Source organism: Boleophthalmus pectinirostris, unplaced genomic scaffold (genome assembly GCF_026225935.1).
Source record: "Boleophthalmus pectinirostris isolate CB_2022bp ecotype Guang Dong unplaced genomic scaffold, ASM2622593v1 HiC_scaffold_7, whole genome shotgun sequence".
NCBI classification, from domain to species: domain Eukaryota; kingdom Metazoa; phylum Chordata; class Actinopteri; order Gobiiformes; family Gobiidae; genus Boleophthalmus; species Boleophthalmus pectinirostris.
Window position 1 is genome coordinate 13,650,157 of NW_026571473.1, and position 17,206 is coordinate 13,667,362.

Here is a 17,206-nt window from a genome sequence, read left to right on the forward strand (position 1 = left end):
AGTTATACTTTGCAACTTCAATGTATAACTCCTTTTAGAGCTGAGCTCAAACTGTCATGATCCAGTAGATGCTGTCACTGTCTGCATGCTTTCAGTCAGTGAGCCTCCTGCAGCCTTCTTCTGAAGCAGCTGGCAGTGGGAGGAAATCCATGCCAACGTCTCTTAACAAGCACCCGCTGACCTATGAAAGCCGTCGTCAGCAGCAGCAGCCAACTGTTTACGAGCTCCTAAAAGACAGTTATGAGTGTAGCAGAATGCCCAACAGGCTCCCCCAGTCCTATTCAAACTCCAGAGCAGTTAAATGGCAGACAGACATAGAGAATAACCACAACTATTCTTCCTTCCCTTCTTCATCTACGCATTAATTTCCATCTTGTTCTCAGACTTTTTGGCTGGAGAAAGCGGTCGGTATAAGAGGCTGTGGTGGTGGTGGCGTGAACTTAATTTCCAAACTCAAAAGGACAGAATGAAGCCTTTAAGTTAATATTACCCTGTGGAGAGCTCCCAGAGCCAGCTGCATTTTAATGGGGATTAATACCAAGGCTCTGTCGGCACATTATTCACCTTTATCAGCTCCAACAAGCAGGCAGGCGATGGGAGAATGGCGGCCTGTCTCCCTCTCTGGCTTTGTAGCCTGGAACAGAGGCTGAAACAATCCAGTGAAAATGAAGGATGAAATGGCTACGATTATACTGTCAGTCACATTAAAGTTTAACTGGGCGGCGGCTCGGATGGACCCCCCTTTGAGGCTCTGGCGGGCGCGCTCAGAAAGGGGAGAGTGACGAGTGATGGAGGAGAAATTCTTGCTTTTGATTATGCACAGGCTGTTGGAGTCTTTCCAATGCTGAGGGAAAAAAGTTGGCTTTTGTTTTCACAGAGAAAGTTGAGTCTTTGAAACCCAAAATGTCACAAGGCGATATGCTCTCAAGACAAACTGTTTTAGAAAGGTCAGGTTCATTGTTAAAGGCAAAGCTGATTTCAAACACTGTGTGACAATAACTACCATATTAAGTAATGGGTGTAGGATAAGAGACTTTTACTCTTGTGGTAATTAATCATCTGTAAAGAATTTAAATAATTTCCAGAAGACCTTAATATCTTACTTTAAACCACAAATGTGAAGCATTTTAATTGCATTTGTGCATTGTTTGTTTCAGGTTTTTTCCCAGGCAGCTCACAAGGCTGTGACGCCTTTCTTCGCCATAAGATGACTCTGATCTCACCATCCATCCTGAAAAAATACAGTATCCCCTTTGACAGGGTGAGTTCACTTTGCTTTAACAGATCTTCTCCATATTGTGTATTAGATCATCCAATTGAGTAATTGTATCATTTTTAGAGGGAAAGTAACATTAGATAGGGTAAAATATCATTTTTAAATTTTTAAATTTAATCAAATACTTTGTTTTCAAACAGATAACTCAGAATGAGGGAGAGTTCATGATCACTTTCCCTTATGGTTATCACGCTGGCTTCAACCACGGCTTCAACTGCGCAGAGTCCACTAACTTTGCCACTCTGCGTTGGGTGGATTATGGCAAGATGGCTACACAGGTAAATGATAATCATATATTGGACTTTTTTTGTCTTTTCTAGTTACAAATATTCAGAAGCAGTTCTTCTCTGGAGTGTCTGTCACCTGCTTGTTTCTATGGATATGTCATTGCTCTGCCTGAAATGTTCCACTGTATGATATGAACTGGCTCTAATATTACATTTATTCAATTACAGTGTTTTTTTAGCTCAAAAATGCTGAGAAAAATGGGCATTCTGACTGTGAGCTTTGTTGTCTCCACAGATCTGACCTGTAACTTGGTCTGGTTTGGTCTCTATGATCATAAAGGTTTAATAACATTGTGAAATATTTCAGACAAAGTGACCACATTTTTATTGAGAAGAGCATTTGACGGACCCTCCTCCAGAAAAGTTACATAGTGCACCTTTAACAAAGTATTTTACCAACACTGTCCATAAACCTACATTTCCTTATGGACATTAAATTGCTGTGAGCTACTAAGCAAGAAATTGACAAGGCATATGTGGTTATGGAAAGGAGCCCCTACTACAGTGTCTTCTGGTAGCCCCTGTTCTCTTAAGATTTGACTTCACTCTCCCACACAGAGAGAACGGTGGAAGAAAAATGAACATGGGTGCGTTGGGGTGTCCTCTTCCTCTCCACTTGACTGAATGCCAGATTTATGAGGTGCCAGTGCGGCTCTTTTGCCTCCTTTTTCTCATTTTCGCCCTTTTCCACTTTGCCCATGCGACCACTTGTAATTTAAGAACCAGTAGTGCCTCCATCCAAGCTGCTGCTCAGGGGACCATCTCCTCTGCACTTGTCTCAGCCTGATAGAGAAGAGGAGTCAACTCTGCTCCACTAATCCAAGTTGACAAAGTGACATTGCAGCCCCACACATAGGCTTTGGGAATAGCCGATTTGAACAAGTTGTCTTTCTTACTTTAATACTATTTCTGTTTTGTAAATTCTGAGTTTTACTTAAAACTGATTTTCAATTGTACAGTAAATGCAACATTTTGAGAAACAGTGAGACTTTGGTGGAAGGCGTAACTGGTGGAGGATATGCCATTAAACTTACAAACTTAAACTTAATCTTTTTTTTATTTCATTACAGTTGATTTTTATAGCTCAAAACCTGTCTCCATGTAGATGTTATTGTGCTACCTGGAATGTTCCACAGTATTCCCATGGAGACAAGGGTAATGAAATTAATGTAATGTAGATAAGTTTGATGCCGGACTCAACATAGTAACATTTAATTGGATTCTACAGTTATGGCTGTGGCTTGGTGACAGCCTTACAAAACAGCAAATGTAGTATTATGCACAATGAATTCAAAACACTCAAGAGAGGAACAGTTGCTATGGAAACTCCAGGAGATATACAAACCTTATATTTTTGTCTCGGGTCCCAGTTATGGCCGCTGCCCCCACCTGTTCTGTCAGCACCAAACGGGACAGTGAAGGATGGAGCCAGCGATCAAATTTGTCACCGTTTGGGGGCTGCCAGCACACAGCTTATGTCTCACTCTTCTGAAATACAAGCTCCTTAACTGCTGCCCCATCTGTCTGACTTACTAAGAGAATTCACACCTGCAGTCATGGCAAGCGCACTGACAATGTGCTCTGTCCTCTGTGAGCTCTTTGGGAAACTTTGAACACAAAACATCTGAAGTAATACATTGAATGGTCTAGTGCTGGGAATCATTGGTCCTTTTTGATACACAGTACATGGCACAGGATACGATATAATCACGATATGGTGGTAATAGATTGATGATAGATTATATTATGTATGATACACTTCTTAAGGGTTGGGCTATTTTGACAAAAAATAAAAATCCAAATTAACTTTTATGGTTATCAATACACCACAAAATCCAGGCATGTCAATTCTAGCAGTGTCTGTGTGAGTTAGGAAATAATTTCATATAATATACCTTTTTAAATCTAAACTTTTTTTTCTGATGGATGTCTTGCCTGATTGTCTCCATGAAGAAGGCTGTGTTTATTACCATACTGTACAACATCCCAGGCAAAGCAATTACATCTCTAATTCTCCATGGAGATAAGCTAGGCAGACCGTTACCTGGAAAGCTGCATAGTACCGCTTTAAACAAAATGTGCAGATAACAGCCAAGTGATTCTGTTTACCCTGTTAAGAAACCTGTTGAACTATTGTCTCTCTCTAGTAATGGAGGATAAATAATACTATACTATGGGTCATGCAGGTCCGACTCAGACCCTGTTTTGTTATTAGTAGTTGGCACTTCCACTGAATGCACTGATCCATGGTACATCCCCAGGCCGGAGGTTTGCAGAGGCTTCATTAGCACCCAAAGTATACTTCAGGGCTCATTGACTGTTAGCCTCGGGGTGAGCTTTTGTTTTGCTGGATTTTGTACTTTGCAAGTCTGTTTCCCTTTTCTAATTAAGTATTTATGTGATAATAAAGTGGAGGCAGCCTGGGCCCTCGAGACGACTACAATATCCATCCATAACACTCTAATGATTTCAAAAAGTGAAATAAGTGCTTACAGATGCAGATAACACATACAATTACTGTACAAGAAACAAATCTACTGTCATCATATTTTGTTTGTGCTTGCCATGTTTTCCCACTGATATCAATCCGAATGAAGGCATGTCCCCTCTGCCCTCCGCTCCACCGCCCCCCAACCAACACCATATTTTAATGTCTCCGTCTGTCAAGTGGTGTCTAGATGAGATGTAGGCTGGATATTGTTTTTCTTGGGGCCGGCGAGCTGCTGTGTTTCCAGTAATTGAACATAGGCTCTCAGTACAACTCAGGAAATAATATAGACAGAAAGTAATACAACAAGTAAGGCACAAAAATAAAGTATTTTCATCTTTCTACTCAACCTTCTAAGTTTTTCATTTCCCCCTTTTCCCCACAGAATGTAGACATGGCCTTTTGAGTACAGTAATGCACTGTAGATTTGTACTTTTCTCAGTGTATTATGGTAATTTATAATATCATCAGAATAGATGGCATAGTTTGTTTGAAGGACCCATTGTAGACAGAAATATCTGTCAACTTGTCACATTGTCTCTTCTCTTCAGTGCACCTGCCGCAAGGACATGGTGAAGATCTCCATGGATGTGTTTGTGCGCTGCCTTCAGCCTGAACGCTATGAGCTGTGGAAACAGGGCAAAGACACCACCATGTTGGACCACCTGAAGCCCACCGAGCTGAGCAGCCCTGAATTGGAGCGATGGAAGAAGAGCCGTGTGGAGTACAGAGCCAGTGCCCTTCGCAAGTGAGCAGTCTCTCCACTCTGAGCGATCACCGACAGTATGTTCTGGTCTAGACTCCGGTCTAACACTTGTTGTATGGGTTTCAGGGCCATGCAGAAGATGAAGCAGTTCAGACGCCTCAAACTGGATGAGGTGAAGCTGCTGGCGGAGGAGGGTGTGGAGCTGGATGCGGTCAGTTACCAGCGGCAGGTGGAGGAGCGTGAGGCCCAGCGCAGACAGGAGAGGGCTGAGCGTCTCGCCAGAGAGGCCATGCTCACGTTGGAGGCCATAGAGCTCAAGGAGCAGGAGGCTGCAGCCAAAGCAGCAGAGGAAGCTCTTTACAATGGTGAGGAATGTCCCATAGCATTATTTTAGGTTCTCAACATTATTTCATGCGCTTAATAAATAATTTTATATTTGTAGATGAAATGGAGGAGAAGAACCAACTAAAGCAGCAGAGAAAAATGGCACATCTCCATAGCGCCATCACTGGGTTTGAGGAAGAATTTGCGGCGTTTGCCAAATCAGGTGTTACAGGTATCCAGGTGGGGAACACGTTGAAAGAAGAAAATCGTGACCTAAACAGTACTCAGGTAACACACTCTCCTCACAGTTTGTAGGTTGAAATAATTGTCACAAAACTCGTCTAAATCGTCTTTGCCTCTCACAGCCAAGTTTCTCCAAAATAAAAATGCCTGCAGAAGTGATGAAGAGCCGTCGCCACCCACTGAGCAAGCCGCCAATGCGATCGCCACTGTCCATCGTCAAACAAGAAACCACCAATGACAAAGGTAGGATTGTTATATTCTTCAAATTAAGCTTAAAAACAATATGCTCTTTAGTCGGTTGGTTGGTTGTAATTAATCAAGTCTGCATCATATGACTGACATGTAATGCACAGGTCATGACTTCAATTATCTGTTTTTCAAAGTCATTCAGATTGATGACCTGAGACTCCCTTGGTTCTGTGTGGTCCATTGTTAGTATTCAAATGCATGAATTGAACTCTTTTTCAGATGACAATGTAGCTTTAAGTTTAATTTATATAAACTCTTTGTTTCAACTGTTGCTGTTGCAAATTACCATACAAATACATTTAATGCATATTTAATGACTTTGTTATTTTTCTGTTTCCACAGATCTTCCCTCTCGCTCTTCACCGGACAATGAGGCGAAGAAGCAGGAACCCATTTGGCAGAACATCTCACAGAAAGGCTTCAATGCTGCAGTGGCAGGACTCAGCCCACACTGTGCCATCTGTGCCATGTTCTGTCCCTATGTCAAGGTAGACCACCCACAAACATGCTTTTGACCACAGAATGTAGCTATTGTTCTTTGTTTTATTTAGTTTACTTTTGCTTTTATTTCCAGAATGGAAAAGAGCTTTCAAAAGAGCCTCCAAAAACCAAGGGAAGCAGAACTCGCCCTCTTGTTCCTGAAATGTGCTTTAGTGCTGGAGCCGGAAATACTGAACCTCTTCCCACCAACACTTACATCGGAGAAGATGGCACTAGTGTTCTCATCAGCTGCTCAACCTGCCTTGTGCAGGTTCATGCCAGTAAGTTTAGATTTCAAGCTTATGCTTGAAGAATGCACTGCTCTTCGTTACCAGAAATATTATACAGTGCTACAGTGTTAACAAAGAAAATAATCCTCAAAATATCTCAGGAGCTTTCAGGTTTGTTTTCCTTTCAACAGAAGCTGCCAATAGTTAAGAGAGTCACAACTTTAAAACACTTTTTAAAAATATGTTGAACCAGCATGTTTTACATTCAGTGTTGCATGGCTGTATCCATCCACACAAACTGTCAGAAACACTCACACTCACTCTCCCTCCTGGGCTCTTATTATCCCTAAAGCTCAAGTGCACCTTCAAAAGGCCAGTTCATTAGTCATCTAGGACTCAGGAGCAGGGCTCAGCTGTGGAAGAAGCAGCACTACTATTGATACGAGCACATGAAGCAGAAACAGCCTCCTCTCCACTTCTTTGTTTCGGAGTAAACATCCAGATGAGAATCGGTCAAACCTGTCCAGTTGTTAAAATGTTCAATTCTTCAGATTGGCCTCATACTGTACAGACTGTTATGTACATCACTTTATGTTATGTAGGGATGAATGGATGAAGGCATGTTATAGTGCTTTAACTTTATCTGTGAAGCTTGAAGGTCACAAAGTCTTCCTCTTTGCAGGTTGTTATGGTGTGAAGCCAGACTCTGTGAGTGATAACTGGACCTGTTCCATGTGTGCAGCAGGTGCTTTCACTGTGGTAAGTGACTGCTGTGTCATATGGCAAAAATATCCAATTAAAAACACAGTGTAAGGACCCAGTAATGTAGGCTATAATTAACACATTTTAAAACTTCATTAGTGACTTTAAAAGAGATCAACAAATAATCTGTAGACTGTATTTCATCTAAATATTAACTGTATGGTTTCCAGGAGTGCTGTCTCTGCAACCTGCGCGGAGGAGCTTTGAAGACTACTACTGACAAACGGTTAGTGCAAACTTAGTTGTCCTTGTCAAAAACAAATGGAAAATACATGGATTTTATAACGTACTACATTGGTGTATTTTGTTATTTTATTTTGCAATTTTGGAACACTTTTCTTCACATGTTTATAATGAGAAGATAGAAAACATGAAATTTTTTTAAGACTCCATTTTGAAGAGTCCCTTTTGGCTTCTCTCCAGGTGGGTCCATGTGATCTGTGCCATAGGCGTGGCCGAGGCTCGCTTCGTCAATGCTCTTGAACGAGAACCAGTGGATGTCAGCGGCGTTCCTGAGACGCGCAAGAATCTGGTGAGTGTAGCGTTTTCAAATCACACTGTGCCCTACAATTCACCATAACTTTATCACTCAACTTATTATTCTTCTAGTTTGGGTACCACACTGCGCAAAAGGTGTATCTAACATCACTTAAAAAAGTGATTGCAGATTTTCCTCCCTCCCTTTTTCAGTATTGTCAGTTTGCATTGCCCTGGTTGTTAGTTGGACAGTTGGTGCTTTTGTATGACTGAGCAGTAGGGAACATGTGGTAAAGTGAATTGTGCTTGAGGGAAACTGCAGAATAATCCTCTGACATTTCACTGCATCAAATGAACTGCGTCGATCTCATGGACAAGACGCGATTTACCCATTTGTGCCAAGCTTTGAAATGCTCCTCATCTTCTCTTTTCTCGACAACAGCCTGTTCACCACGTTCACAAACAGCTTCCATCCTCGCGTTGCATTTTCACAAATCTACGAATAAATGAAAATCACCTCTCTCTCTCAGTTCCCTTCGCTCTCAATAATCCATCAAAGGCACCAGAGGATGGCATTATCCAAGAGCCTGTTCCTGTTTTAAAAGGCCCGAAGAAGCAACTCTGTGGTCTCATGATTCCTGGTGGCTGGGCTGATCAGATGTGAAAGCTTTGATACTGGTTTATACAGCAGCATCCGAACATGTACAGATATAGATTGGTCACAATAACTAATTTTGAAGTACAATATGTTGATACAGAAAAATATCCTGATTAATAATATTGAAACTACTTGATACCACTGATACAGTAACCCCAAAGCAGAATCATCTCGGTGATTTTTTAAGTGAAATTTATTGTAAAAATGTGGCCAGCAATAGATTACTTTAGTAGTTAATTCTAGTATCTATAAATAATATTATTTATTTTAATAATTCAGCCAACTACAGCTCAAATGTTATCATAGAGGCTCGATAATGCTGTAGAAAAGTAATAAAAGTGCACATGATAATTACTGATCCTAAAAAAATATAGTTTGATATAGTAATTATTATGAAAAACCTATACAGACATACAAGACTTCTGTGTGGTGTCGGCATCTAAGTATACTGCAGCAACAGAACATTTGAGTTGTTTTTAATTGATACAAGAGTATTTAGAGGAATGATCAGTTATATATATTTTTTTGTTTTTAACAAATGAATACACCTACTCCATAAACCTGCATGTCATGTATGGGTGTTAATTTACATGCCCTCTGAACGTCACGTATTAAAATTCAACGAAGACAAAGTGAGATATGAGGGAGAATGGAGGATGCAGTCTATTCCTGCCCTGATTGTCTGTACAATACAAGTCAGCGAAAACAATAAACCCACCACCACATGACATATCACCCTACGGAGTCCTTTTGAAAACCGTTGTACATTTCTCCAGCACCAGCTCAAAAATGAAGTATTGACACTTTAATAAAGAATTTTTATTTTTTATTGATCGGCCACCGCTACAGGTCTAGTGATTTGTCAAAAGCAGGAGGCGCACAGAGGGAGGATGAGTGAGGGTGTGTGTGGAGATGGATCATAACGATAAACCAATGCTGCAGCACAATTCAGATGAGAATTGACAGGCCACAATACAATGGAGATGGATGGGAGCATTCTGTCATGGACTGAAAGTAATGGGTATTATCTAATATACACAAAAAATTCTCATTTGTGCAACACATTTTCAGGAGTGTGTGATCAATATGAGCGTTCATGGTCCTGTTTAGGTGTTTTGATTTTCAACAAAAATGCAAGAGTGACTAACTGAAACTGTTGGCTAATGCTACCAAGCTTGTGATTGCAATGTTATTTGAGAGGGACTTGTTGAACAGTACAAAATCAGATCACCTGTTTATTGTCGGACCGTGTTAAAATAAGGCTCAGATAGAGGAATGCTTACAGTTAGCTTCACACCCCCAGGGAATGGTGAGGACATCTGCTGCAGTTATCAATAGCCGGTGTTACTGTGGAGTTTGAGTTAAAGGATAAAAAGGTTTTGCTTTTATTATGAAATGCAAAGTTGGAGTTGAAGAAAAAGTTGACATTTTTTGCAAACCGGGAGTCGAATTTCACAATAACTTTGACACTTATGACTGCACAGGCTTGTTTTGTGCCAGACTGAAAACACCCCTTCTATTTTTAATGAGTAGAAACATCGGGAGCACAAACAGAATCGCAGATCTGAGAAAGGAGAAAATGGTTCCACTGCTGATCCGTACACCATTTTTTGCTTCAGAAGATTCCTCACTATTCCTTCTCTTCCTCCTCTTCCTCCTCTTCATCTCACTGGAACAACCACATAGCTCCTGCAGAGTGGTGAACACTGGCTGGGTGTTTTTTTGTGGTTTTATTTAAAAATGTCCAATTTCTTAAAAGGTGAAAGCATTTTCTAAGAGCATGGGACATTTTAAGATAAAATACCAATCGCACACTAGAAGGGTTCAGTGGTGGGGAGAGAGCTGTGGTGGAGCACTGGTTGGTTAGACTTGTTTTCAACTGTTGAGTTTTTTTTTTTTTTTTAATCTTTGCTTTGTCTCTTTATTCCTCACTGTTTTTGTATTTTATTTTTTTTACTCGGTATATTTTCTTCTATATATCAAGTTATTTCGATTTTAATAAGAAATTAAATGCTTTTTACCATGTTATAACCCTCATCAAAAACATGCCTGACATGGTTTTATATGTCAGTGCTCAACCCACAAGCCCCCAATTTTCCATAATTATACAAAAGCATGATACAAAACAGTACACTTCAACTTCACAAATCTGATGTAATGTGTAGTTTCATTAGCGAAATGCGAGGTGATGATGTTGTGATAGTGCTCTGAAGGGGGAATGATTTAGTGTGGGGAAAAAAGTGAGGGGGGACTAAGAGCATCAAAAAATTATGTTTTTTTTTATACCCTGTTAATACGTTGTTTTCAGTGAATATAGCATTTTCAAAACAATAGAAGGTAACATGATGATCTAAATATGTTATGTTAGCCATTTATAATACCCCATACACCTCTCTTTAAATTAAATAGGTAAACACTACACCAACCACAGTCTTTTGCTTGTGTGTTTGCAGAAATGCGTTTACTGCCTGGGTCAGAATTTCCATCAGAACCGAGGAGCTTGTATCCAGTGTTCCCATGAGAACTGTGCCACCTCATTCCACGTCACCTGTGCCCAGATCGCTGGAGTCGTCATGAAGCCCGCCGACTGGCCCTACGTCGTCTCTGTCACCTGCCACAAGCATAAAAAGCCAATGCCAAAGGTAATCATAAGCATAGGGTTTGGTCAGTGCACCCATTTTGTAGACTATATTATTTCAGTTTTCATCATTGTTGAATGTGATAGTAATAGAATAAGTAATAAGTAATAGAAATGGAATAAAATGTTATCTGTGACTAAAGGGGGCATATTACACAGAATCCGCTTTTAAGAGCTTTTACAGTAACTGTGTTCCCTTGTCTTACTCAAAGTTGCATTTCAGATGATTCATTCATGTTTGAGTAATCTTGTATTGAATTGTATCAAAAAAATTGCTGTTGTCATTACTTCACCTGCTGCTCTGTAGTTACTGACAGTTATTTTAAAAATTTAGAGTGCAGGTTATTACTATGGTGAAATGCCACCATGGAGAGGTATATCAATTCTGCAGTTTAATTTGAAATGCCCATTAGAATTACATTTTATTTTACGTTTGGGTATTATTTAGCTCAATTCTTAAAATCAATCAATCAAAAGACTTAAAACGAAAAAACAAACTAAAAGTTGTTTAAATTAACATGGTAAATGTTAGGTCAGGGGTATCCAAACATTTTTCACAAAGGGCCACATATTGAAACATATTTGAGGAGGAGGGCCATAAACAGTTGGTCAATATAGTGAGTTATTCAGATTAATTAAGTAATTGAGTTTATAATGGTAGAATTACTTAAATTTGCATCAATTTGCAGTCAAAAGTTCTACTCAAGTTCATTTGGGCCAAAGCAAGAGACTTGGGAGCTGACAAAAAAATGCTAAAAAAAAAATGCCCCAGAGCCATAGTTTAGTTTTAAATAAACATTATTTTTTTCAGTATTTTCATTTGATCTGTTTTGCTCATTCAACAGCCTCGAGTAGCACCCAAAGGGCCACAGGGTCCATCTCTGGGACAGCGGGTGATTGGGCGGAACGCTGATGGCTGGTACTACCACTGTACCATCATCGGTATGGCAACGCAAACACTGTATGAGGTCAACTTTGACGATGCTTCATACTGTGACAACCTGTACCCTGAAAGCATTCTGGTGAGATTTTTAAGTCTAATTAAATCTACCTGCATGCACCACGTATCCTAGCAACTGTTTGTCCTTTGTAGTTTGACATTTTACAGAAAGATAAATAAATGAGTCACTGCTTTACTAATCAGTTTTACTTTTGAGGCGTATTGTAACAAATAATTTAATGAGTTTGAATTGGTATTTTTCTCTCTAGAGTCACGACTGTCTGCATAATGGTCCTCCAGAGAAGGGAGAGTTGATTGTGGTCAGCACTACCGAAGGTCAAGTTTTGAACGCCGCATTTATCAGAGAACACATTCACAAGTTTTATCAGGTGAGTGAGTTGCTGGTGTACAAGAGTTACAATAGCAATACTGTCTATAATATCTAAAGATTATAATGGTCACTAAGGGATTGATTCTAGCCAGGGCAATGACATATCCATAGAAACAAGAAGGTGATGGACCTCCAACCAAAAAGTTACACAGTGCACCTTTTAAGCCCAAGTTTATGTTGCTAGCTTGCTACTTTCTGGGTAAAATTCAGTTTTGCACAGACTTACCCACTGTTATTTATCAATATGTTTAAAGCTTGGTTTCCTATGCAGATCACATCTAAGTGGATAATTTAACATACTGTCAAAAGTAGAGATTTGGCATCACTGAGAATTTATGTTGATAATGTGCAGAAAGCTTACCAAGTGTAAAAAGCCTAAATTAAAATGATTTTGTAACAGGTCTCAAAGCAACACAACTTTCCACAGTGCATCAGCAACCCGGGTTCAGTTCTTAATCATAGCTGTAGTTTGCAGAAACTTTGAAACTCTTTACATAAGCATTAACTAAACACAGCCAACCATCTTCAGTTTTCCATCCTTTTCATAGGCAAAGCTCCATAACCCCTGATCTGTTAGAGTGTGTGCAAAGTCTGGCGGTAGTCTTTTTTTTTTTTAGTCCATCAATAAAGGAGCATTTTGTAATTTTTCTGTTGGAGGGTCCATCAACTGCTTTTGACCATGGAGATGTTATTGCTTTGTCTACAGTCACAGTATGATATTAAAACTTGCTATCTACATGGAGACCAAACCAGATCAAGTTACAGGTCAGATCTGTGGTGGCAACCCCACTCAGTCAGAATGTCTGTTTTTCTAGGTATTTTTGAGCAGCTGTTATTGAATAAATGTGAAGTAGAGCTGTGTAATATTATACAGTGAAACATTCCAGGCAGAGCAATGACATATTCATAGAAACAAGTAGGTGACGGACCATCCACCAGAAATGTTACCTTTAAGGTTTGTTAAAGCAGACCTATTACGCAAAATAATGTGAAAAAAATTTGCTTTTCTATTGTTTACAATGTGTATGTAGTATATGATTATTGTTTCTCTCTTGGCACAAACTCAAAATAAAAACGAATTAATCAATCAATCAAAATAAACGTTTCAGAGCTTTTAACCAAATTATAATTGTTCCCCCTTCTCATTTATTCACCTTCTGTAAGTTGTATTTGGAGTGATTTGTGCATGTTTGAACAATCTTTATGGATAAACAGTAACATCTCCTTAGACAACAAGCAGCTAGTTACATAGTGCAGCTTTAATTTGATAAGAAACATTATGCAAAATGTACTTTTTGGAGCTTTTAACCATGTTATAGCTATTTCCGTTCTCATTAACTCATCTCATTTATTTAGAGTGATTCCGATCTATCCCCATTTTCACCACCATCATATGGCCACTTACTAGTTCTCTGTATACATAGTTGTTTTTACGTGGTACGTTATTTGATGCACAGTGCATGTCTTTAGTGGATCATAATTCACGCCTCTCTTTTGCACAACAGTTTGTTTTTATTTACCTAGTATTCACACAGTTCCTTCTTTTCAGGTGGAGTTTCAGGACCAGAGTCAGTTGATGCTCAAACACCATGAGCTCTACAGCCTGGAGCAAGACCTGCCTAAACGCGTCAGAGCTCGACTTGTGAGTTTATCTTACTGCTTTAGAGGAGAACCTGCTCAACCTAACCTAGCTACATAGTCATAAAAATGAAATATCCTTTTCAGATATGTGAAAATGACATGACTCTCAAAAGATGACAACATTTTCTTAAAAATACAAGCCACATTCTCTCTCCCACATGAAAACCAAAACTTGGATTGGTCTAGATTACGTAGGCAGTCATGCGAATAAATACCTCTATTAGTAAATGACATAAAAACCTTCCATATCTTTCTATAACATTTTGACATTGTGAGTCTGTGCTTTAGGACCAAGCTTAAAGACTCCGGCAGAACTCTGTCAACATCAAAGATTACTTCACAGGAATTGTCCAAGTTAAAACTGCCCACACGAGTTTCACAGGATCGTTAGAGCAATCCAGCATAAATCTGTGTTCATTTGCACACTAATCAGCAAAGCGAACCACATCCAGCAAAACTAAGTTACAGCAGTGTGTCTATTGAAATCCACCTACTTTATTGCAACACATCTTTACCGACAGATGCTTGGCACTTTTGAATTGGGCCTTTTACTTCTTTGCTTCTGTGTCTAGGATCTGAGTATCTGACCAAAATTAAAAAATTTAAATGTCTCAAATCATTTATGTAGTTTCACACTCGCTGTCACCTTGAATTTTAAACTATATTTGATTTCCTCTTCAGGCTATACTTTCAACAGAGGCTCCCTCTGCACAGGATGGCAGCACTGCAGCGAAGCGCCGCTGTCTGCCCTCTGGTACCACCTCTGCACCTCCTGCCGCAAACGCCGCCCCTATGGCCCCCATGGCAACTACACAAACGTCCTCTCCTCCAACGGTAGCCTCCACTGCAGTCCCTAATAGTATTAACTCATCAACAGTGACCTCACCCCCCCTGAGGCAGGTTAGCCCTGTGCTGTCCCAGGGCGTCCCAGCTCCGTTGCCCCCAGCCATGTCTGCTCAAACCAATGGTCTACACATGAACAGTATTGGTGCAATGGACACGAGCGCAGCACTTTCACACCATCTCACAGTGTCGCCCCTCGCGGCAGACCCCACCCTGGGACTGCAGGCCACGCCCTTTCAGTCCACGTTGAACTCTGACCCTCTCCTGTCCACGCCGTCACCCCCTATGCCCCCTCAGCATATGGCCCACAGCTACACGGCCAGTGGTAACTACGTGACCTACATGGAGAGCCTCCTCAATGCAAATTTCCCTCAGGAAGACCCCGCGGGGCCCCTGTATTAAACTAATGTGAGCTTTTGGAGGATGAAGAATTAAGTTGGACAGTGTGACGTGCGCACTGGAGCTGGTACAGACACATGAGCGCTCTTACTGCATGGACTTCTGTGTTTAAGTTAATATATTTGAGTGGTGCTTTAACCTGCACTTATAGGACAGTGCTTTTTTTAAGTTCTTCTGTTTTCTTGTTATTTTTATATATTTTGTTTCCTTCATGTGTCATGACAGGGAGCAAACATGTCTTCACCATCATAAACTCTGGGTGGAATACCTCTGCATTTCCTGAACTGCACACTCTGACTTTGTGATTTAGAAAACTTATTATTTGTTAATATTTAATTTTTTGTTTGTTTGTTTGTTTTTGAGGTGGGAATCAAATAACCAGCAGCAATGAACATTTTCTGATTCCTGCCACTTCTGAGCTTCTGAGTCATCTTCAGTTTATCTTGTCATGACGATGTATTTTCTTGTTGAGGGTATAAAATGGGAAATGGGAATTAAAATGTATTGTATAGGAAGCTCAGTATTTCAATGTCCTAGTCATATATTGATATAATTATTTGTACTAGAAGAACATGTTGGATGCAAACACTAGTCTATTGTCTGCAGAATGCATTACAATTGTGAAAATGTCACAGTAGTTGAGCTATGAGAGGTTATGTATTGAACTAAAAGGCGGCTTCACTTTTTATATCAACATTAGTCTCAGGGTTCCTACATCAGAGTAATAATACAACATTTTCTAATACTACTGCCCATATGAAAGCACTGTTTGACTCTCTCATTTGGTCTCAGCACATAATGATTATCTCTTGCAACTTGTAAAAATGGCTTATTGGCGAAACTATGTAGGAGCCCTTACTCAACATTTTGTACCAAACTTGTATGTTGAAACATAATTGTACAATATCTGTGTCTTATTTCTATGACTCTGTTCTTACCTATACTCATGTTCACTTTACTACAATGCTGGCCTGAAATACTACAGCTGACAGTTACAGGTTCATGAATGTTTTGAACATAACTTTCACTTGCCCTACAGAATAAACCTGCTATTGAAAGCCCAATACTGTGTAAATACCACAGGCCATAACTATTGTGAATCAGATTCTCTTTGTTTTCTTTCTGTCCTTTCAGCTAAATCTTTCAATCTGTTATTATTACTATTATTATGTATCAAATTAATGACCCACCATGATGTCATACACATTAAAACTTGCTAGTCGCCATTTCAATTGTGTTGCAAGTTTTTTTAATTCAACTAGAAAATTTTCCAAAGATATTCTTGTGTGGCTTTAAGCTTCTCTATCTCCATGTTGGTACAAGGACATGTTAATGATCAGCTCTGTGGAGAGGCGAGCTTATAAGTGTAATGTGTGTTTCCAAGGTTTTGTCGAGTTCCATCTTGAGTTCCTTCTTTTTATCATGTGAAATCCGTAATGTTACCTGAAATGTGCCTGAAGAGGTTTTAGATTGCCCTTACGATTAGCTGAAAGATTCTGTGCAATGCTCAGCCCGCAAGCCTACATCATCTGCATTTCCACATGACAATTCTCTGTAAATATACAAAAACATGATACAAAATTACACCGCAACCTGACAAACCTGGGGCAATGTGCAGTACCATAGTTTCATTAGTGGGATGCTGTCCTATTGTGTTGCGATAGCGCTCTGAAAGTGGAGTGACTTAACATTTGAAGCAAAGGGAGGGGAAACTCGGCATCAAATACAAATGTGAAACTTATCAAACATGTTAATACAGTGTTTTTGTTGAATTTAACATTTTCAAAACAATAAAAGCTAGCATGGAGATCTAAATATGTTATGTGTTAGCAGTTAATACCCTGTAGAAATAAAATAACCCCTCTTTAATGCCGCATTGTGGAACATTCCAGGCAAAGCAATAACAACCTTCCCATGACAGCAACAAGCCACAGCTCTTCTGTTGCTGATTCCCTCTGGTTAATGGTTTTTAAATTCGGGCTGAATGGTGCACAGATGTGGCCAATCTCATTACAGACCATCTCTTTGTTACACAGTGGTACAATCTGTGTGACCCATGTAGTAGTTGTGTTGTCACAACTGTATTTTTCACACAAAATAATAGACAATTCTCCAGTAGTTCAATGTGGTCTTAGACCAGTTTTGATAAAGACTTTTCTATTCTAGTCCAATGT

At 39.8% G+C, this 17,206-nt stretch overlaps 1 protein-coding gene across 1 annotated transcript in view; it reads left to right on the top strand.

The window, feature by feature from the left end:
- The window catches only part of kdm4b (lysine (K)-specific demethylase 4B), a 30,604-nt gene extending 14,346 nt beyond the window's left edge, over positions 1-16,258 (top strand). The window contains exons 7-22 of the mRNA XM_020924776.2: positions 1,158-1,261; positions 1,417-1,554; positions 4,603-4,799; positions 4,884-5,122; positions 5,200-5,369; positions 5,447-5,567; positions 5,916-6,061; positions 6,148-6,334; positions 6,966-7,042; positions 7,216-7,271; positions 7,469-7,577; positions 10,634-10,822; positions 11,664-11,840; positions 12,028-12,147; positions 13,699-13,791; positions 14,472-16,258. Of these exons, the coding sequence (XP_020780435.1) occupies positions 1,158-1,261; positions 1,417-1,554; positions 4,603-4,799; positions 4,884-5,122; positions 5,200-5,369; positions 5,447-5,567; positions 5,916-6,061; positions 6,148-6,334; positions 6,966-7,042; positions 7,216-7,271; positions 7,469-7,577; positions 10,634-10,822; positions 11,664-11,840; positions 12,028-12,147; positions 13,699-13,791; positions 14,472-15,035 (2,687 nt within the window). The 3' untranslated portion in view covers positions 15,036-16,258. The remainder of the gene's footprint in view (positions 1-1,157; positions 1,262-1,416; positions 1,555-4,602; positions 4,800-4,883; positions 5,123-5,199; positions 5,370-5,446; positions 5,568-5,915; positions 6,062-6,147; positions 6,335-6,965; positions 7,043-7,215; positions 7,272-7,468; positions 7,578-10,633; positions 10,823-11,663; positions 11,841-12,027; positions 12,148-13,698; positions 13,792-14,471) is intronic.
- The last annotated feature ends 948 nt before the right edge of the window (positions 16,259-17,206 follow it).